Genomic DNA, 22406 nt, shown 5'->3' on the forward strand with positions numbered 1-22406 from the left:
TCACCCTCTAAGACCCTGGACGACAGCTGTTGACTTCCTGTTCTGTGTGAGGCCACAGACCCTGTACTGAACAGGCCCAAGAGAGAGACTCTACTCTTCCCATCACTTTGTCTCCTGTCACATGTCCCTGCTGCCATGTCCCCGTGATTTCCATAGAGACTGTGGTTTTTCCTGTTACCTTCTGTGTCTCTCAGCTGGGTTTGGTGAGAGCCTGCAATGCCAGCACTTAGGCTGAGGAAGGACTGTCAAGGGTTTAAGATCTGAATGGGCTTAAGCAACTTAGCGAGATCCTGTCTCAATAAACAAAATACAAGTAAAAATTAAGTGCCTTGTTTAATGATTTCAAGTTTTGGGGGACTCAAAGTTTATTTTAAAGCAAAAAGAAGTCAGGCGATAGTGGCGCATGCCTTTAATCTCAGCACTCAGGAGGCGGAGGCAGGTGGATCTCTCTGAGTTCGAGGCTAGCCTGGTCTACAGGAGCGAGCTCCAGGGCAGCTAGGGCTACACAGAGAAACCCTATCTTGAAAAAACAAAACAAAACAAAACAAAAAACAACAAACCAAAACCAAAAGACAACAACAAAGAAATAAGTCCAGCCTGTGAAGAAGAGGGGCCACACAGATGGGCACAGCGGAGACTGAAGAAGGCCTACAGTAGGATGCTTGGCGTAAACTCTGGACTGTCCACATACTTTGAATATTTGAACAGTGGTTCAGAGCTCAGATGCAGAGAGTCCGCACGGCTGCTGAAAGCCTAGGGAAAAAGCAACCCAGCACCGCTGTCTATGCGAGACTCTCTACCAACCACAGAGGACTTAGGGCTACAGTGGACATGGTCATAGACCCACATTGTGAACATGGCGAGAGAGCTGGTCCCAAGTTCTTATCATTATGAGAGACAGTTAAACTGTCCCGGGGTAGGCTTGGTGACATGCCGAAAGAATGCCAGGGATTTGAGAAAACAGAACTCTCTAAAGCAACCTAACCAGTCTAGAGACATCGGGAGCTTTCGGATAAGATGGGTAGGTTTAAGACGCATGATTGCAGACAGAGTTTACCAATGGTCAGGGCTTCACGTCTTTCCTCATGAGGAAGGTGAGGCCCACCAGAACAAACGGGACAACCAGACTATGGCTAGGTGCCACAAAGCCAGTTTGGGATAAAAATTCTGATTTATCCAAATAAAATCTGATACTCCCCCAATCTCTTAGTAATCACAGTGATGTGTGAGGAGCCTCTTCAAACACATGATTAAAAATCCAGTGGCCACACAGCCAGAGGTCTGTGGACAGGCGCAGACAGGGGGTTCTGACACACTCATGCTTTGGCTGTATCAGGACGAGACAGCACGTGTGCTGGGGTTCTGCCAGGCAGGAGAAACGAACATGATTAATCTGCTGGCAAATGAGTCTCCTCCACTACACAGAATCATTCTTTTATCTATATATCTATCTTCTCAGTCCTGGACATCAAAGTAGTCAATCTCGGGCTCCTTCACTATCTTCTGTAAATTACTGCTCCCGGGAGTCCTGCAAGGAAAGCAAAGATCATCAGCCTTTCTCTACAGGGGAGATAAACCTGGGTCTTCAGGGAATTAAGGCTTCAACAAGTGTGTCTGATGCCCCTGTCCATGCGTACTGGACACCACGCCATAAAGACAAGCCCCAGGAGGCCAGCAATGGCAGCTGAAGCCCAGCAGTTTACCCCAGCTCCTCTGCTGGCACAAGCTCGATGAGAAAGCTGCTAAGAACCCTTACTTGTCTGCCTGGTGTCGGTGATGAGGAATTGGTGGTGGCGGCCGTGTCTGTGACTCCCTTTCAATCACACTGGTCAGCGTGGTAGGAGGACAAACGGACTTCCCTCTGTGGGGAGTAAAGCAGAGTGCTGAGAGAATCCCGAGCAGAAACAGCAGAGCCAGAAACCTGACCTTTGTGCTGCCATCGCCGCGCACACTCACTACCACCTGTCTCAAGTGTGGCCACCCTGCATCCCACTTTGTTTGTCTCCCCCTCCTCTAACGCCATCCTTCACAATTTTTCACTGAGAAGTTCTCCCAACACCCTCAGGTTCTGATGGTGACTCTAGGTCCTTCCAGTCCCTTCCTCTCACACTGCCACCTCCATTTTCTCTGATGACAACATGGAGTCAGACAGAATCCACCATTTTTTCTGTCTCCACCATGCCACAATTAGAGCCAGGGAGGTCAGCGGGAGAAGCAGGAGACAGGTGCAGGAGCAGAGCGAGGAGCAGGCATTCTGCTCCGCCTGCAGAGGGACAACTCCAGTGTTTGCCGTGGATCAGGGCCGTTGTGAGACTTGGGTACTAGGGTGCACCTGCCCTGCGCAGTGAGGTGTGCGCTCTGCTCTCTGGCTTGGATCTTTAGGTAATGGTAAAAAGACTATTCCACAGAAGTATAGACTTCCCTTCCGTTCCTCCAGGAGGAGAGGAATAATAAAAGCACACAGTGACTCCCAGTGTCTTGCCTGTCCTGCTGAAGAGCTAGCCCTCCCTGTGACAGCAAGGTCAACCCACCTGACGGCAGTGACCACGACATTGCGCTTTGGTTCGCTGTCATAGCTTATGCTCTCCAGGCCATAAACCTGGGCCAGGTCATGGATGATTCGGCGGTGGTCTCTGTTCATGGGGGGGAAGCAGTGGCTTTTCTTATTATTCTTGCCCTGGTTGGAAGGAGAGAAGACCGATTATTTCCATGCCCTGGAAACAGAAAAAGCTCAGGACTCCTCCTCACACCACAAGAACGCAGCTGTCCGAGGACGGCTGACTTTTACTTATGCTTTCCTGTTCGCGTCTGTGTCATTATTACTGCGCACTGTGCGGGTCAGATGATGGTGTTGGGGGTTGGTTCTATCCTTTCGCTGTGGGTTCCTGGGATGAAACTAAAGTTGTCAGCCTTGTGGAGTCATCTCGTGAGCCTGTGACTGAATTTCAGAGGTTCACTGAGTGTGAGCCTGGGATCTGACACACTCCAAACTTATAATGCACAGGCAGATGGACAGGGTTACAAACAGGAGAAGGTGGCGGAGCTGAGGGAGGGGAAGTGGGTGAGGGAAAGAGTGGGAAGGTAACCATCGGTATATACGGCCCTGAGAGCCACTTGAACCTCAACCCAGTGGCTGGACAAGGAGCCAAAGCTGTACTGGCTGCTTATTATTATTATTATTATTTTATTGAGAATCTTACTGTGCAGCCCAGGTTATCCTGGAAATTGCTATGTAGATCAGGCTGTCCTCCAACTAACAGAACTCTACCTCTCTGTCTTCTAAATGATGGGATAAACGGTGTTCATCACTATGTCCAGGTCACTATATCACTTCTCCATATATAGCTCATGCAGAGATCCCTGGCAGACTGGGGCCCATTCTCCGCAGTCTATCCCCCTGATCTTCATCGTTAGTCTCCCCACAAGGAATTGTGTCCCAACTCTGAGAAAATAAGAGTGTGCTCTCTCACAGGCAACATTTCAGTCACCTGGGGGGGGGGGGCTTGCATGTTTTCAAACTTGAAATCATTCAGTTATTACTGTTGACCCTGCCCCAGTTACCCATGAGACAGGGTTTCTCTGCTTAGTCCTGGCTGTCCTGGAACTCACTCTGTAGACTAGGCTGACCTTGAACTCACAAAGATCTGCCTACCTTTGCCTCCTGAGTGCTGGAATTAAAGGTGTGTGACACTATGTCCAACTGAGGGTTATTCTTTTTTTTTTCTTTTTTAATATTTTTTTTATTACGTATTTTCCTCAATTACATTTCCAATGCTATCCCAAAAGTCCCCCATACCCTCCCCACCACTTCCCTACCCACCCATTCCCATTTTTTGGCCCTGGCGTTCCCCTGTACTGGGGCATATAAAGTTTGTGTGACCAATGGGCGTCTTTCCAGTGATGGCCGACTAGGCCATCTTTTGATATGTATGCAGCTGGGTTATTCTTAATATACACTCATTTTAATTGTAGACATCTTTTTTATTATGATGGAAGCAACCCTTCTCCTACAACCCTCTAGGCTAACAGTGTTTCTGAAATGTACTTATTAATATTTTCTCTAAGTCCAGCTGGTCTCAGAGAAACGCCCAGTTGGACGTGTGCTCCAACCTTATTCACGGCCTCCACGAGCGTTTCCATTTCCTTCTCAACGTCACTGACAAACTTTAAGTCTTTCCTGAAACGAGAAGGCAGTGGTTAACTCCGCCTGTTCTTGCTCTTCTGGGAACCTCTTCCACCCCCTTCTGCCCACACAGTACAGAGAGGACAACACTGCAGATAAAGTGCAGAAGAGAGGAGCTGGCAGAGCAGGAGCTGTCACTGCCCTAGATAAGGACCTTGTGACTGTGACCCGGGTGAGTGGTGGCTCATCCTCATGGCCCTCGGGAGCCTGGACTCCTACCGTGAGGACCACTCCTCAACCACTGCTGAGTTCTGCCCAGACAGCTAACCATGTCATTTCTTACAACATAAGCTTACTTCATCTGGCTTAATAATGGGGAAAACACATAACTGATTGCTATATCTTATAATACTAAGCCCATGTGCTCATCAGCTGCCGCTAGGAAGGTGGATAGGCAGTTACAAACCTGGCATCGTCTTTCAAACTGTCACTGAATTTCGATGCTGAAGAGCGTACATTGAAAGGATCAGAATCATCAGTGATGTCGAAGGCCTCTGCCAGTCTCCTGAGAGAGATTGAGAAATAACGGATGTGAGGAGAAGAGGAGAGGGAGATTATGCAGGAGTTCTCTTTACTCACAGGTGATTGTCTCAAGACTCCCTAGCGATTCCTGAACCCCGAACTTTCTGGCTTTAAGGTAGGAGCACACGAGGGTGTGTGGAGGGCAGAGGCCAACCTTGGGTGTTATCCTCCATGTTGTCCACTTTGGTTTCTGAGACAGACCCTCTCACTGGGACTTGGGGCAGGCCAAGCCAGGCACTGAGTACCAAAGACCCCATCCCTGCCTCCTTGGTCCTGGAATAGCGAACATGTGACCCAACCTTACGTGGGTGCCGGGAAGCACACTCTGGCCTCATGTTTGCATGGACAGCCCTTTAACAACTTAGCTAGCTACTTTTTAAAAAAACAATTTATTCATTCAGTTTTTGAGTGCTCTGCTGCACATACATCTGCAATCCAGAAGAGGGCGTCAGATTCCATGTGGTTGCTGGGAACTGAACTCAGGGCCTCTGGAAGAGCAGTCAGTGCTCCTAACCGCTGAGCCATCTCTCCAGCCCCAAAAACTTTTCGTTTTTGAAGTATCGTCTCATGTCAGCCATAAAATGGCTACAGAGCTAAGGTGACTGTGATCCTCCTATCGCTGACTGCGATCACAGCACACCAGGTTCATGTGGTACTGGGATCAAACCCAGGGCTGTTTGTATGCTAGGCAATCACTCTATGAGCTGAGCTACAACCTTGGCCCCATACTGTTTTGTTATTTTCTACAAACCTACGATAAAGCTGAATTTACAAGTCTGGTGTAGTAAGAGATGGGCTTTAGCTTAGTATAGATAGTAGTAATCTCAGAATACGTTTTACATAAGTCAAGAACTTTCATCCCCTTTTACTACAGAGGTCACCCCTGACACACACTTTGTTTTTGAGACAGGATCTCATGTACTCCAGACTGTCCTGAAACTCATCAAGAGCCAAGAAAGGCCTTGAACTCCTTTTTGGCAGTCCTACCAAGTACTGGCCTTTTGGCTTTTCTGTTTTGCTTTGAAACATTGAAACACTGTATGGCAGGATTCCCCTGAACAACAGACATTCTCCTGCCTCTGTCTCTCAAACACTAGGATTATCATAGCTCAAAAACTAACCAACTAACCAATCAGCAAAAATCATAGACACCCCTAGGTAAGCAAGCAAACAATAAAAAGAAACTCTCCAATCAAGCAAACCACAATGAAAAAGCACTCCTGCTCTGGAGCTACTGCAAGGGTTACTTGGACACAAACACTTGGATAGTGCCACCAGCTGAGGTGACAACTGAGATGCCCGTGTGGAGAGTTTATTCAGTGTGGATACATGGGACAAAGGAGTGAGTCCTAGCCTTCCATATCAGGGTGGATGGCGTGAGATTTTGTTTTACTTCACACAGTGTGCGACCGGGGCTGGAGAGACAGCCGCAGCTGAAGCACTGCTGCTCTTGCAGGACTCAGGCCTGATTCCCAGCACCCACGTCGCGCCTCAGAACCATCTACTATTCCAGGTCAGAAGACCTGACACCCTCTTCTGGCATCCATGGGCACAAGACACGCAAGTCGTGCATAAAAACACCTACCTATATATATTAAAAAACCAAACAAACAATTATTGGCAAATGTATTGTTTTCATAGAAAAATATGCAAAATAGGTGGGTCTAAATAAGTAGCATAGTAGAGCTACGATTACTCAGGGGAGGGTAGGCTGGTCTTGAGAGATTTGGAGTACTGGAGCTTGGGAGATGCTCAGGCCAACAAAGGTGTCTGCTCTCTCAGGAGATCTGCGCTTACTCCAGGTTCTCAGGTACCTGTACATATGTGACATGCACTCACACAGACACATAAATACAATAAAAATAGATCTCTAAACAATAAGGGGCTGGAGAGATGGTTAGGTCACTTACTGCTCTTGCAGATAACCTCGATTCAGTTCTCCTTACCCACATGGGGGGTCACAATCATCCACAACTCCAGCTCCAAGGAATCTTACGCCCTATTCTGATATCCGAAGGCACCATGCATGCACACAGTAGGCATACATACATGCAGGCAAAACACTTATACACTAAAATAAATTAAAAAAAAAAAAAACAAGCACAGCGGAACATTTCTGTAATGTCGCAGGCTAGAGGAGGAGGAGGAGGAGGTAGAGAGTCACCGAGCTCAAACTAGACTATACAGCCTCTCATACAGTCACAAGTGTTGACTAAAATGAAAAAGACAGATAATTCCAAGTTCTGACAAAAATGTGTAGCAATAGAAATTTTTACCCTGCTAGAGGAAACTGGTACAGTTTGGTAGATTGTACAAAAAAGGAACATATGAATATTTTACTAAACCAGCAATGTTACTGCTAAGTTCTTATCTAACAGAAACATACACTGCCAGATCAAAGTGGAACCTATGCATGGTGCCATACACCTACGATCCCAGCAGCTAGCGCTCAGGAGGCATAGCCTATATAGGGAGTCCAAGGTCAGGAGAAGCAATACAGTAAGACACCGTCAAACAAGCAAACTGCCAGGCAGCCAAACAAGCAAGATCTGGGGATGTGGACCTCCTAGTCAGCCAGCAGCCAAGTGGCAGTAAGGAAAGGCCTTTGTCTCAGTAAATGAAGTGGATCCTACACTCTGCAGGCAGAGACAGGTAGATCTCTGGGAGTTTAAGATCAGTCTGCCTTAATGTTTGCCTGCTATAAGCTAGGCCCTGGGTTTGATGCTAAGTACTGCAACAATGAGAAAGAAATGGGGTGGGGAACTAGGGTGGGAGAGGCACAAGAACAAAAGCTCTTTTGTGGGGTTGTACCGGGGACTGAGCCTCAGGCCGCATGTATGTGAGGTACCACTTGCCTATATAGCTCCAGTCTTCTCTGTAAGTTACTCAGACTGGCCTCAAACTTACCCAGGTAGCCCAGTCTGGCCTCAGATGCCTAAGAATCCTCCAGTCTCTGTCTTCCAGATACTGGGCTTATAGGTACAACACCATGCCTGGTTGACAGTACAGGCGTGTCCCACCACGCCTGGCTTGCATTGCGTAGGTGCAGACTTTTGAGAGAAAATCTTTCTACATAGTTCTTGCTGCCCTGGACCCAGGACAGAGGGTGAGGGAAGTGGGGTTGCTAGTTACATGAGCTCCTGAAAGCACTTACTTTCTCCTTTCCAGGGCAGCACACTCCTCATCACACTGCAACCTTGAGGGACAAATCAGACAGTGGTCAGGGCACAGGCTCCATGGCTTCTGTTTGTAAGACAATCTCAGGTAGGCTGCGAGAACACATCAGCTTAGGCGCGGGCGCAGTTAGGAGAGCATGCGTATTCAGGCTTCACTAACACACCTGCCAGCAGACTCTCACTGTCTTCCCTCAGACCCAGCGCAGAGATGGCTAAATGGGTCCTCCTCAAGGGAGATGGGTGGCCTCCCGGTTATAGGGAGTCAAGCAGTCCTTGGTGGGTTCAACATCCACATCTACTGAATACCCATTTTCTGTGAGACTCTGCCTTGGAGGGCTGAGACATAGGAAATCCTGTAGGAACTACTGACTGAGCTGGAAGGCAGCAGCGTACACTTCCGGAATTACCTGGCTTGTTGGACTTCCTTCTTGGTAATGAGCTTGCTGATCTCCACTGAGTCTCCAAGCTGCATGTCCATTAATTTAGAGGCCATAGAAATAGCAGCTATTCTGAAATTAAAAAAAAAAAGGATGAGGCATTGCAGGACATCAGGACACCATGTGCTAGGGATACGGACACTTCCTCAGAGCCCACTAACCACAAGGTAGTTTGTGTGACCTCGGAAACTCTATTATTAATATTTACCGTAGTATTACATTGAAGCTTATGAACTATGTCCTCAGTTAGATTCTAAGTAGCTGCACGAGAAGAGTTAACATGACTTTCTCTCTCCAAAACATCTAGGCCAACACCTAACACTATTCAAACAGACAATCGGTGGTGAACTCCTTTGATCCCAGCTCTTGGGAGGCAAAGGTTAGTAGACCTCAGTGAGTTCGAGGCTAGCCTGGCCCATGCAGTGAGCTCTGGCAAGTCACAATTACAAAGTAAAACCTTGTCTCCAAAACCAAAAACAATGAACAAAAGCAACCAACAGCCAATCAGACATCGGTGCATACCTGTAGCCCTATAGCCATAGCAGGCCTTCACATCTAGTTAGAGATGTATGTAGCCAGGCGTTCACTAACAGTTCACCTCTATACTCAGATCTCTGTACAACCATATGGCTGTCCAGGCTTCAGGAGGCTACAAGGATAGCTACCAGAACAGTCAGAAAGCACATGCTTGTGACAAGACACAGTGCCTTACTGTGCCACCAAAAAGAAAAGGTAAAATATTAAAGCAGTTACCTAACTTCAAGACAGCTTCCACCCTACCTCACAGTGTAACTAGATGAAAAGGGGAAAGGGTGGGAAAGGAGGGAAGCAAAGGTACTTAAACATTTTTAATTTTATTACTGTGTATGCATGATGTATGTACGTGTTGGTGGGGCCCACATGTCATGATGCACAGGCAGCAGTCAGAGGACAACTTAGTGGAACTGTTCTTCTTTTCCTCCTTTATGGGACATCCCTCCAGGGGTGACACTCTGGTTATCAGGCCTGTATGAGCTTTGACCTGCTGAGCCAGCTCACCAGCCCATAAAGGCACCATAAAGCATGACAAACACATTAGAGTAACCTCTTCTCTGTGTGTGCATGTGTGTGTATGTGGTGTGTTTGTGTGGGAGTCTAAGGAGGCCACGGGGGCATTGGACTCTTTGAAGTTGGAGTTATGTCAGATCAGGGGCTGCCTGGAACCCGGACTCAGGCTCTCAGAAGAGTAATGAGTGCTCTTGACTGCTATGCCACCTCTCCAGCCCTAGATGTAAAACTCGGCTTTAAACATTTTTTTTTAAAAATATTTATTTATTTTATTTATATGAATACACCATCACTGTCCTCAGATACACCAGAAGAGGGCATCAGATCCCATTATAGATGGTTGTGAGTCACCATGTGGATGCTGGGAATTGAACTCAGGACCTTGGGAAGAGCAGTTAGTGCTCTTAACTGCTGAGCCATCACTCCAGCCCCTTTAAAATCTTTCAAAGGGACTGGCAGGATGGTTTATCAGTTAAAACTGCTTGCAGCCAAGCCTGATAATCTCATTTGGATCCCAGGGACCCACACAGTAGAGGGAGAAAGCCAACTCCCCACAATGTCCTTTTACTTTCACACATGCACTGTGGCACACGTGTATGTACACATGTATGCACGTATATGCGTGCACACACACACAGGCAATAAATAAATAAATGTGAAATTTCACAAAACCTCCAAACAACCCCAAAATAACAAGAAACCCACTAACCTCCTCGGGCTGGAGATATAGCTCAGTGGCAGTGCATTCATTAGCTTAGCATGTCTCTAGCATCAGAGAAGAGGCACATGAATCTCTATTCCACCAAGGCCACCCGTTTTGAGCATTTCTGCAGCACTAACCTTTGATAAGTCCCCGATGCTTCAGAGCAAATCACCATCTCCTTTCTTCTTCCACATTCACACTGTAACTCTACCTGAAACATTAGTTAGCGTGGAGTGACTTCCCACAGAGAACTGCACGGCAGCCAGGCAGGCTTCACTTTTAAAGCCCTTCCCAGATCCAGCCCCAGCCAAGAGCAGCTGAATCAGCGTCTCTCCAGACTGAAAGCTGCTAACCACCATCCATGTAAACTGAGGGCACAGCAATGGACACGTTGGGAGGCCCATGTCCTGGTCATAAGGTTCCTTTCTGGAAACTACTTCTCTTCTTACTTCTAGTTGAAAGGGCAAATCTAGAATGAAGCTTGCACCACTGAATCCAATGAACATATCTGACGCAGGTCCAACCAAGGCCTAGCTGACTCAAGATGATCATCTGTCCTCATCTCTGCAGGGTGGCCTTCCATGATTCCTCAGACTAACCTTACCTTCCAAGAGGGTTAACTATGACACCATGGTCCTGATGACCCAAGCCATCACTTAGCTACTATCTGTCCTGTTTGATTGTAAGGGACCACATATTTGTTCTAGCTCACTAGGTTGAGCACCAGTACCTCACACTGTATCATGCACAGATGGTATGATTTCTCTTGATGACTTGTAGTTCCCAGAATGCATATATGGTGGCCACTGAAGTCAATTTTGGACTCACTAGCAGTGGGTTAACACTTACCTTGGCTTTACAAGCTGTCACAGGGCAGGGTAAACTGGGGTGGCAGGGTGCCATACATGAGTGGCCACAGTCACCTCTGGGTGTGGTACAGGGCTGCTTGCAGGCCTCATCCACAAGACATTCTCCTTTGTGACAAAGTCTTTGACATTTGTGCATCCCACAGGGTAGCATGGCACTGCAGGGTAATCCGCAAGAGATATCAACCAGGTGACAGGGGATGTTGCTTCGTAACTAGGAGAGACAGAAGTAGCCAGATTCTCATCTTTGCGTGGGTTCTGGGTGAGTTTTCACTCTTAGAATGCATTCTTTTACCTTCTATTTTCTTTATTTTTTTTATTTATTTATTTACAGCATTGAGACTGAACTGGGAGCCTCAGGAAGGATTCTAGGTAAATACTGTAGCACTGAGTTATGTTCCAGACCTTAGACTCTTTAGAAAAGAGCTGTATGTTGTTTTGACATGAATTTAGTATGTGCGTCATGGTATCTATGAAGAGGTCCAAGAACAATTTGGAGGAGTTGGTTCTCTGGCTTCCATTATGTGAGCCCAGGGACTAAGCCCAGGCCACCATCAGGCTTGGTTCCTTTACCTGCTGCTGTTTATGAATTTTTGAAACAGTATCTGCAATAGTCCAGGCCGGCCTCAAGCAATTCCATCATGGGTGGCCCTGGAGTCCTGATTCTATGCATGTGCATGCCACCGTGCCTGGCCTTTTTTTTTGGGGGGGGGGGGGGCAGGATTTCTCTGTGTAGCCCTGGCTGTCCTGGAAGTCACTCTGTAGACCAGACTGGCCTCCAACTCTGAGATCTGTCTGCCTCTGCCTCCCGAGTGCTGGAATTAAGAGTGTGCACCACCACCACCCAGCAACAGTTAAGACTTTAAAAGTCCAAATGTCCAAGTGGTTAGGAAAGAAAGACAAATGGGAGCTCTGCTTAAATATAAAGCTGTGGCAGCAACCATGTGTGAGCTAACAAACTTCCTCAGCTGGGTAAGATGGGACCAGGTAGCTAGGGAATACTTTTACAATGCTGTAAGCATGACGGTGGTACACGTCTACTGCCCTAGCACTAAGGTTCAGGTAGGTTGAATTTCGAAATATACCTACAAAACCCTGCTTAACATTCCAACTGCCCTCCCTCCAACCTCTGTGACAGGCTTGGAGGTGAGGTTTATCATCAGCCAGTCTGATAGGATTCATAGTTGGAAAACTAACGTATGGGGAAACACTTGGCACTGCTGCAGGGTTGTATTATGTGATTAAATATTCAGCTATTTCAACACATCTCTAAGCTGATGGCCTCATAACTTTAGGTAACACTTTCATAAAGAAGTGGCAAGGACTGGCAAATTGGCTCACTGGGTGAAAACACGTGTTGCCAAGCCCAGTGAACAGAACTCAATCCCCAGGACCCAACAGGAGGAGAGAACCGACTCCTCTGAGCTGTCATGCTATCTCCACACTGTGACACTCACCTTCTCCCATCTCTCTCTCTCTCTCTCTCTCACACACACACACACACACACACACACACACACACACACACACACACACACACTCAGTTAAAAATGAAGAGGCAACAGGAACTCCCAACTCATTTTATTTCTTGAGAAATTACCTGCTTCTTGGTTTCCAATGGTTGGAGAACACATTGGAAATTTATTACTATGGGATCAAAGATGACTTTTTCTTTTTTCTTGGGAAATAGGCTCTTGCAGTACAGGCTGGCTCTGACCTCCTGATCCTCCTTCTTACACTTCCCCAAGTGCTGGGATTACAGGTGTAAGTTACTATGCTCAGCTTCAGGGTTACTTTTATATATTCACTCAAATTCCTTCAAGAGCCCTTGAAATGTAGAGATAATTTTTATCTAAGTAACACATGACTTGACATGGGGTGACCCAGGCTGGTCTCAAACTCCCAATCTTCCTCTCAGTGGCTTTGGACTTAGAGGTGCCTTCTGCTTATGCTGTGCACTGGCTTCTCACGCCTCACACCTGATCACTAGATCTTAAGTGTCCTGTAGTTACTTCCTCTACAATGCCTTCTTGGGCAAGATCTGTCTCCCTAGGACTCCACAGTCCTCAAACTATTCTGCTTACAATTGTCTGTTTCTAACAACACATTCATCCCTGAACGATTGATCCATCAAGGCAGGGGTGTGACCCCATATCTACACTGTTCCCTGGCCTAGATTGGGAACTCAATCATTTTTCATTGAGCAAAGATAATAAATGAGTATTTCCTGGTAGGTAAACTAACAGAAAGAAAGATTCACAATCTGGATAGGGTGGCCCAACATGCCTGTAATCCCAGTACCTAAGACACAGAGGCAAGAGAAACATGATTTAAGATGTTTGTCTATATGGCAAGTTCAAGGCCAATATAAAATCCTACCTCAAAGCAAGCACACACACACACACACACACACACACACACACACACAATTTATAGAGACTTAAGAGCTATCACAGGAGGCTAGACAGTGCAGCTCATGCCTTTAATTCCAGCACTTGGGAGGCAGAGGCAGGTGGATCTCCGAGTTCATGGCTACACAGAGCTACACAGTAAAACTGTCTTAAAAACCAAAAAGAACTAGCACAGGAAATAAGTACAGAAAAAAAAAGTTCATTGAAGATAAAAGAATAATGAGAACATGTTACAGATGTCAGAGTCACGTTATGAAGTAACAAGAGCAGGTTAGAAAACAAATCATCTTGGAGTAGGAGAAGCATGGATCACATATGCCTGGTTATACAACACTTCTTTTTTCACTGGGCTGGGTATATACATCAGTCACAGGACCCTTGCCATTTCTGTTGCTGTGATAAAATAGCCTGACAAGAAGAAACATAGAGGAGGAAAGGGTTTATTTGGCTTACAATTCCAGGGTACAGTTCATTATTGCATTAAGTCAAGGCAGGGACTCAAGCAGCTAGTCATATCACATCCACAGTCAAGGGAGGAGAGAAATGAATACATGCATGTTGTTTGCTTGCTGCTCAGCTTGATTTTTCCATTCATACAGTTTAGGATTTTCTGCCTAGGGAATGGTGCCACTCATAGTGGGCTGTGTTTTCCCACAGCAATGGACAATCAGGACAATCCCCCATAGACATACCGATAGTCCAAATCTGATCTAAGCAATTCCTCACTACGACTTTGGGTGACTCTAGGTTGTCAAGCTGACAGTTAAACCAGCACAATTCATCCCATGTCAACTTAGCACACAAACATGTTACTTTGTGCAATAACTTTCCATTTCTTATCCCCAAATCTTATGGTAATATCTTAATATAAAATATAGTCCAACTCCAAAAAAGCCCCCCAAAGTCTTCAAAAATTCCAACACTTCAAAAGTCCAAAGTCTCTTTAAAAGTCCAAAGTTTCTTAATTGTGAGCTCCTGCAAAATAAAAAACAAGTTACATACTTAAACATTCTTATTCCAAAAGGGAAGAACTAGGGCATAAAAACAGCTATGCTAAAGCAAAACCAAAATCCTGTAGTTCAATGTCCAACACGTGGAACTCAATCATAATATTATCTTCCAGGCTCCAGAGGGCTTAGGCAGCCTCACTTCTTCAACTCGCATCCACGGGACACAGAGCTTCTTCCTTAGGCTGGATCGACGCCACACCAGCAGCTCTTAGCACTTCTGGCATCTCCAATACTGTGGGGTCTCTCTCCATTGCTACTGAGGCTTCACTTTCACCAATGGCTTCTCCACGACTCTCTGTAGGGACTTGGACCCTGCCATACAGTGTCTGGCTTCAGCTGCTTTCCATGACCCTTTTGTGCCTTCAAAACCAGTATCATGTGGTAGGTAATTCTTACAATGTCAAGTTCTGCTGCAGGCTTGAGATGTGGCCTGGCCCCTGGACAACAGCTCCGTTAGCTGCTTTGTGCTAACCCCAAGGACATACTTCCTATTGTCTCTAGGAGGCACAGAAGGTTCTGCCTCAGTAGTGCTGATCTCTTATCAATCATGGCTTTTCTTCAGCACAGTCTGATCAGGACACAGAGTATTAGCCAAAATACTAAATACAAGGCCTAGTTCCTGATAAAGTTCTTGTTCCCCTTGGAAACCTCAAGAATCAGCCCTCAAAGGGCACATATTTCTTCCGTGCTTCCACTAGAATGGCCCATTTAGCTCTGTGAATAGCATTTACTGGGTTTTGCAGCCCAGTTCCAAAGTCTTCCACATTCCTCCTCCAAAAACATGGTCAGATTTATCACAGCCTAACCTCACTACTCAGTGCTGACCTCTGTTCTAGACTCATTTATGTGTTACTTAGGTATACTGCTGAGACAGATACCCAAAGAAAAAGTCATAGAGGTAGGAAATGGTTTTTGTTTGGCTTACAATTCCAGGTTAAATCCATCATGGCAGGGAGGTTATCCAAAGGGAGATACTGCTTGTTCCGTCTTTTGCTTACTTGCTGCTCAGCTTGATTTCCCTACTCTTACACATTGAGAGGACTGGCTTTCTCACATCTAGTAAGTGTCAGCTCTCCATACACAAAGCTACAGGCCAACCTGGTCTAAGTAATTTCTCATTAAAACTCTTCTCTCGTTAGACTATCTATCTATCTATCTATCTATCTATCTATCTATCTATCTATCTATCTAGTATCGGTTGTGTTATTTTAAAAACTAATCAGTATACTAAACATGTGCAAAGCCCTTGGTTTAATCCCCAGCAAAAAGTACTTTTTGTTAGAACAGTATTTTCTCAACTATCTGTAATAAATATGCATTTAAAAAAACGCTTGTGGGCTGGAGAGATGGCTCAGCAGTTACCAGCACTGACTGCTCTTCCAGAGGTCCTGAGTTCAATTCCCAGCAACCACATGGTGGCTCACAACCATCTGTAATGGGGATCTGATACCTGGTGTGTCTGAAGACAGCAACGGTGTACTCATATAAATAAATTAAATAAATAATAAAAATATGTGACGAGTGTGTGTAATGCACATGTACCATGCTCCTGTCGCAGTCAGGGGACAGTCTGAGAAAGCTGGGTCTACCATGTGATCCAGGGGCTGAGCTTAGGCTGTCAGGCTTGGCACGCACCTTTACCCACTAAACCATCTGGCGGGCTCCTAAATATACATTGATCTGTAAAATTTTATTTAATGATTTGCATAAGTGTTTGGCCTGCATGTCTATATACGTGGCTTATGCCTTTTCAGGGCAGAAGAGCGCATAGGATGTCTGTGAACTGCAGTGACAAATGGTTTTGAGTTGCCACGTGGACGCTGGGAACTTCCTGTGAAGAGCAGCCAGTGCTTCTAACAGATGAGCCATCTCTCCAGCCCTTATACAATATTTAAAATGTACTCTTAAAGAGTTTCACACACATGTACACATAACTTGTGGAGTCAGCTCTCCCCTTTCACCAACTGGGCTCTATGGAGCCCATCCAGTTCATCAGGTTTGGCACAAGTGCCCTTACCCACTAAGCCGTCTTGCTGGCTCAAATATGCCCTTAAAAAACGTTATGTTGGGGGCTGGGACATGGTTCACTAGTACAGAGAAGATACTGCTCTCTCGTCCAGAAGGCCCAAGTGAGTTCCCACCATAAACTCTCATGGCCATCAGCTGAATTTCTGGGTTGAAATTAGATTAAGATGCTACAGGGTTAGAGATGGCTCAGTAATTCAGAAGCACACCAGCTCTTTTTCTAGAGGACCCAGGTTTAAACTCCCAGCACCCACATGGCAGCTCTGTGACTCCAGTCCAGGGAATCTGATGTCCTCTTCTGGGCTCCATGGGCACCAGGCACACAGATATATGTGCAGGCAAAACACTCATACACATAAATAAATTTCAAATTTTTATTTCACTTTATTATTACTGTGTATGTGCATGCAAGTGTGCTATGGCATCTATGTGAAGGTCAGAGATCAATTCTGGAGTCAATATTTTCCTCCCATCTTTTATGCAGGTTTATGCAGAGATTAAACGCAGGCTGTCAGTGCTGTAAGCTAAGTTTCTTTACTGCTGCTGATTCATTCTGTCAGCTCTTGCTAACTTTTATTGTATGCAAATCTTAATATAAAACGAAAAAGGTGCTCTCAGAAAGCACTGCTTCCTGGATGATATTTGAGAACTAAGACTAACAATGTTTAAGCAATTAAATTATACATTTCTGACTGGAACAGAGAACACTCAGAAAGAAAACTTACCTCATGCTTGCCCATGCACCACTTCTGAGTTAGGAAAGTACAAGGGGGACACTTCTCTTCGCTATGACAAGAATGATATACTGCAAAAACAGAAACACAGCTTTAGGAATAATTTCTAAGTAAGGTTTATAAATACTATAAACATGTTATAAATGGCGTCAGACTTTCAAATTCCAGACTTAGGACTTTCTCTAAATGGTCCCAACAAGAAGTAAAACCTATTTTGCTTTATATTTGAGACTGAGAAATGAACATTTGGGGCTTAGCAGTTAAAGTTTGCTGCTCTCCCAGAGGCATGCAAATTCTAGAAACAGAGCAGCCTTCCTATCATCCTCAGGAGAGCCATTTTGGTCTATGTGTTCGACTTTTAGCTTTCTTTTCGACTGCACTGATAAGCGATGTCCCGACATCTATCATCTATTCCATGTAAAATGCTTCTATAGTGGGCTGCACACATAGCTCAACACTTAAAAGCACTGGCTGCTCTTCCAGAGGATGCAGGTTCAATTCTTAGCTCAAATCCATGTGTAAGTTGAGTTTCAGGGGATCTGACAGGCATTTCTGGCCTTCAGTCACCCGGCATTCGGTGCGCACACACATGAAGGCACACCACCCATCCATGGAAAGCACTGTTTAGAGAGTGATTTAGATGCTGCCACTGATCACTTTCTTGCCATCGATGTGAGTTAAGTGTCCCACCCTGAGCTTCCAATCAATATCCCTCAGGTCGTTCTCTACAGCACAAGGCTTGCCTCCTTGCTTCCTGGCCCATCTACACTCACAGGTTTTGAAGAGAACCTCATAATGGGAATTTTTTTAAACCTATGAAGTTCCCCCTGCCTGACACCATGTTGGATATTAAAAAGACACACAGACAAACAGAAGAAAGTCAAAACAAAATTCTTACTAAGGATACTGCGCAGGAGGATTTGGACATCACCTATAATCCTGCATGTGGTAGAAGACGGGCTGGGTGGGAACTGGCCTGGACACTTCATGCTGGTGTGACTACCAAGAAAGGAACTTAAAAATCATGTTGGGAAGTTCATTCTAAGTTTCCCAAGGAAGGGCTTTCACTTCAAGACAAATTTGCTTAGTTCTCTTTTACTATATGAATTTAAAAGACTAAGAGCAAGTCCTCTAATTTTAAGTTCAAATCACATGGCTAGACTTAGTGTGGGTATTCCATCTCCTGTGCCTTGAGTTATTTCATAGGGCTTTGGTAAATGAAACAATGTACCTGTTGTGTATTGGTTTCCTTTGAGATAGAAACATTCCACCCAGTAGGGAAGTTCCTTAAACCAGTACTAAAGGAATTCAAAATAGTTTCAGGAAGTACCTGAAATGGACCAGCTTGACAAGGGCAGTCCTCCCCTCCATTCCAGAGTAAACAACAGACAGCAGAATCCCTTTCTGACTAGCCAATCCACAAAGACCCTGACACAAGCCCAGCTGCCTGGAGGAGATAAACTAGGGCACCAGGAAAGGGCACTCTCCAATCTGTCGAGCTGTGAACTGTGAGGGGTGGGTTATGCTGATCCAGATGTTACTAAGTAATTCCTCACCCTTTCTTGTAAATAACACCAGTAAGTCACTGATTCACCAAGCTGGATGTTGGTGCTATCTGTACTTTGATCTGCTGTGGATCCCCTATCTGAGGGAGTAGATGTATGTTTTGTGTCTCCTCAGGAAAAGTCCTGTCAAGCAACAGCCTCCAATATGATCCAGGACAACAGTTAGCAACTACACTGGGTACAGGGAAAAATGCAGTGTGATTTCAAATGGTTTTTGGCCTGGTACCTGTGCAATTATCACAGAAAAACTAAAAACACATATCCATAACATAATATAATAAATAACGTAATATGGACTAGGAAGGTTGGGAACCACTGATGTAACAGGTCACTCTACTGTTATTTTAAAAATCAATGTTGGGGCTGGGAGAGTTAGCTCGGCAGGTAAGACTAGAGGACCCCAGTTTGATTCTACATAGCACCTTACAAATATCTGTAACTCCAGTTCCAGAGTTTCTAACTCCCTCTTCTTTAGTGGACTCTGTATGCAACTGTTGTATAGACAAGACAAACATGGAGGCAAAACACCCATACAACACATAAAAATAAAACGTGTGTGGGTGGGGCAAGATGGCTTAGTGGATGAAGATGCTTGTCACCAAATCCAACAACTGATCCTTAGGACTTAAATGGAGAACCAATTCTTGTAGGCTGTCCCCTGACCTCTATGTGTGCTATGGCATACAAATAAATTTAAAATAAGTATATAAGCGAGTGACTACAAATTGGTATGACACTGTATGTACATTATACAGATATGCTGCTGTATGCTTGTAACCTCAGCGACCAGGACACAGAGGCAGAAGGGTCAAGAATCTGAGGCCAGCCTGATAAGACAGAGGAAGCTGGAGATCAGGCTAGCTATAAACCAAGACTGTCTCAACCCTCAGAAAACACCCCAATACACACACGCTAACACATGGAAAGGTAACAACAACAACAAAAGCAAGTTTAAAATCATTACATTCAGTAGAACCTCATTTTTAGAAAAAAGGGAATATACATATAACACACACACACACCAAAATAACTTTTAAAAGATGTTATATTAGAAGGCTGGAGAAATAGCTCAGTGGACTAGAGTTTAGCTCATAGGAATCTAGCAAGAACCTCACAAACACTTATAACTCCAGTTCCAGGGGGATCTGACACTGATTTCTGGCCTCTTCACTCATGTGCAGCACATACACATACATACACACATACACACACACTCATAATTAAAAATAAAATAAATCTTTAAAAAAGTACCATAATAAATGACATAACACCAATCGTATGGCTTACATTTTTGTATAATTTAATTTAAATTATAGAGATTCCATAGTGGCAGGCTAATAATTTAATATTGCTTCTCTAAACAAAAACCAAGTTCAATAATTTTTTTTCTTTTTTCACCCCCTCAATAATTTTTTGTTATTTTATTATTATTTACCTACTTGTTCTTTCTCACTGAGTGTGTGTGTGTGTGCACAAGTGCACGTGCACATGCATGTGAGAGAGTATGTGGCATGGCATGGCATGTGTGTGGAGGTCAGAGAACAACTCTCGGGTATTGGTTTTCCACCACAAGAGACCAGGAAGTCAAACTCAGGTCATCACCTTTACCTGCTGGCTTTAACTAGGTTATCTTTAATTCTGTAAAAACAATGTTCAATTTTGAAATATGCGTCAAAAGTAGAGGCAACAAAGAAACAGAAGTCTGTGAAAGACAAGAAAGACAAGACTAGGGTTTCTTCCAAACTGTTGGACGTGCTTGACAACTACAATAAGGGAGAAACAACAATATGAACTAACCAGTACCCCCAGAGCTCATGGCTCTAGTCGCACATGTAGCAGAGGATGGCCTAGTCGGCCATCATTGGGAGGTGAGGCCCTTGTTTTTGTGGAGATTATATGCCCCAGTACAGGGGAATGCCAGGGTCAGGAAGCGGGAGTGGGTGGGTTGGGAAGCAGGGTAGGGGGAGGGTTTAGGGGAATTTCGGGATAGCATTTGAAATGTAAATGAAGAAAATATCTAATAAAAACAAGTTAGAGATGAGCATACTGTTGAGGAGGCACTGTGTGGCTTAGATCACACATACCTCCATGGGCAGAACTATGCACAGTCACACAGCAACATTCTGAATGACAAGGTCTGAGTATGCCGTGAGGTGGCAACATGAAGTGACTCACCTGGATGGTCACATTCATGGATCCTGGCACAGGTTTGGGTACACTCAGGAGGCCTAGTCCCACAGGGAACTGGTGGGTAGATCACAGAGGCGCCACAGTGGCAGGTTAATTCATCAAAGCCTGAGGGAAAAGATGAAACAAAAGAAGCCTTTGTGAGTTTGTACATAGATGAACATGAATATAATAATATGCCTAGATGTGTGATTTAATTGTTCCCCCTACCTTCATTACAGTAATGCACTACTGTGGCTAAGAATAAAAAGTCTCAACATTTTTGAAACATTAACACTTAGTTCAGTAACCCATATTAAACTAAGCAAACCGACTGCTCAAAGTTTCTAGGAAACTTTGTTTTTTAGACAGGCTCTCTCTCTATAGTTCTGGCTACAAGTAGTCCTGAAACTCATTATGTAGACCAGGCTAACCTCTAACTGACAAACATCTGCCAGCCTCTGCCTCCAAGTGCTGGGAATAAAGGCGCATGGGGCTGCAAGCAGCTCCAGAAGTCCAGAGTGAAGGTACTCACTGGCTTGCCAGCAGGTCTGACAGTTCCCTCGATGACAAGGTTCTTCACACCGATGAAGGCCACAGCGGAGTTTCCTCCCACAAATCAAAGGACACTTGTGCTCCTTGTCCTAGAAGAAAAGAGCTCTATCTGTTAACACTATTTTCTCCACAAAGCTGCGCACAGTTAAGAAGGGAAGACGAATGAGAAGGGCTTCAGAGCCATCGAGGAGAGGAGGGGAACCAGGGACGCCGAGACTGAGCAGAGCACTCCCTGGAGCTGGACACTGGGTGAGCCTCACTGTACAGCTCGAATCTTGTTTGAGTTTTCTGATAATCAGAGGAAGTCTAGGCTTCCAAACACTGACTTATCAACCTTGGTTCAAAATATCATCACACTTCATTGTGTTAAGATAAAACTTTTTTTTCATATTATGTATGTAAGGGTGCATGTGCGTGTGTGAATTCGTGTAGATTCCAGAGGCCAAACTCATAATATTTTCTGCCTCCTTTAGATAGGGTCTCTCATTAACCTGAAGTTCATTAACTAGGTTAGAATGGCTGGCAAGCAAGCTCCAAGGAGTTTCCTACCTTTGTCTTCTCAGCACTAGGATTCAAACACCATGCACAACATTTAAAAAAATATTTATTTTATGTACATTGATATTTGATCTACATGTATGTCACCTAGAACTGGAGTTAAGACAGTTGTGAGCTGCCATATGGGTGCTGGGAATTGAATATGGGTCCTCTGGGAGAACAGCCAGTGCTCCTAACCACTGAACCACCTCTCTAGGCCCCATGCCCAGCAGGTCCTTATGCTTGTGAGGCAAACACTGTACTATATCCCTAGCTGCAAAATAGAAAATGTTAAGGAAAATACTGTGCCAAGTGTCATGGTACATGCCTTTACTCGGTATTTGGTACTTGCGAGGCAGAGACAGGCAGATCTCTGAGTTAAAGGCAAGCCTGTTCTACAAGGCAAGTTTTAGGCAGGTCAGTTCAGGCAATAGATGGAGAATCTGCATTTAAAAAACAAACCAACAAA

General features: G+C 45.0%; 1 protein-coding gene across 2 annotated transcripts in view; it reads right to left on the reverse strand.

Moving 5' to 3' along the window:
- Nucleotides 1–314: 314 nt before the first annotated feature.
- Nucleotides 315–22406, reverse strand: part of Nfx1 (nuclear transcription factor, X-box binding 1) — a 55030-nt gene continuing 32938 nt past the window's right edge. The window contains exons 13-24 of one of the 2 annotated variants that reach the window (XM_021159379.3): nt 21381–21489; nt 20855–20974; nt 17106–17185; nt 10918–11148; nt 10206–10279; nt 8289–8390; nt 7860–7901; nt 4590–4688; nt 4111–4177; nt 2532–2677; nt 1757–1861; nt 315–1528 (exon numbers count right to left, since the gene is read on the reverse strand). In XM_021159379.3, coding sequence (XP_021015038.1) covers nt 1456–1528; nt 1757–1861; nt 2532–2677; nt 4111–4177; nt 4590–4688; nt 7860–7901; nt 8289–8390; nt 10206–10279; nt 10918–11148; nt 17106–17185; nt 20855–20974; nt 21381–21489 — 1248 coding nt within the window. In that variant the 3' untranslated portion in view covers nt 315–1455. Of the gene's footprint in view, nt 1529–1756; nt 1862–2531; nt 2678–4110; nt 4178–4589; nt 4689–7859; nt 7902–8288; nt 8391–10205; nt 10280–10917; nt 11149–13528; nt 14321–17105; nt 17186–20854; nt 20975–21380; nt 21490–22406 lie in introns of those variants that run through there. The other variant, XM_021159380.3, reaches the window with a different exon arrangement.

This window comes from Mus caroli, unplaced genomic scaffold, assembly GCF_978045245.1.
Source record: "Mus caroli unplaced genomic scaffold, Mus_caroli_1 scaffold_6, whole genome shotgun sequence".
Classification (NCBI taxonomy): Eukaryota; Metazoa; Chordata; class Mammalia; order Rodentia; family Muridae; genus Mus; species Mus caroli.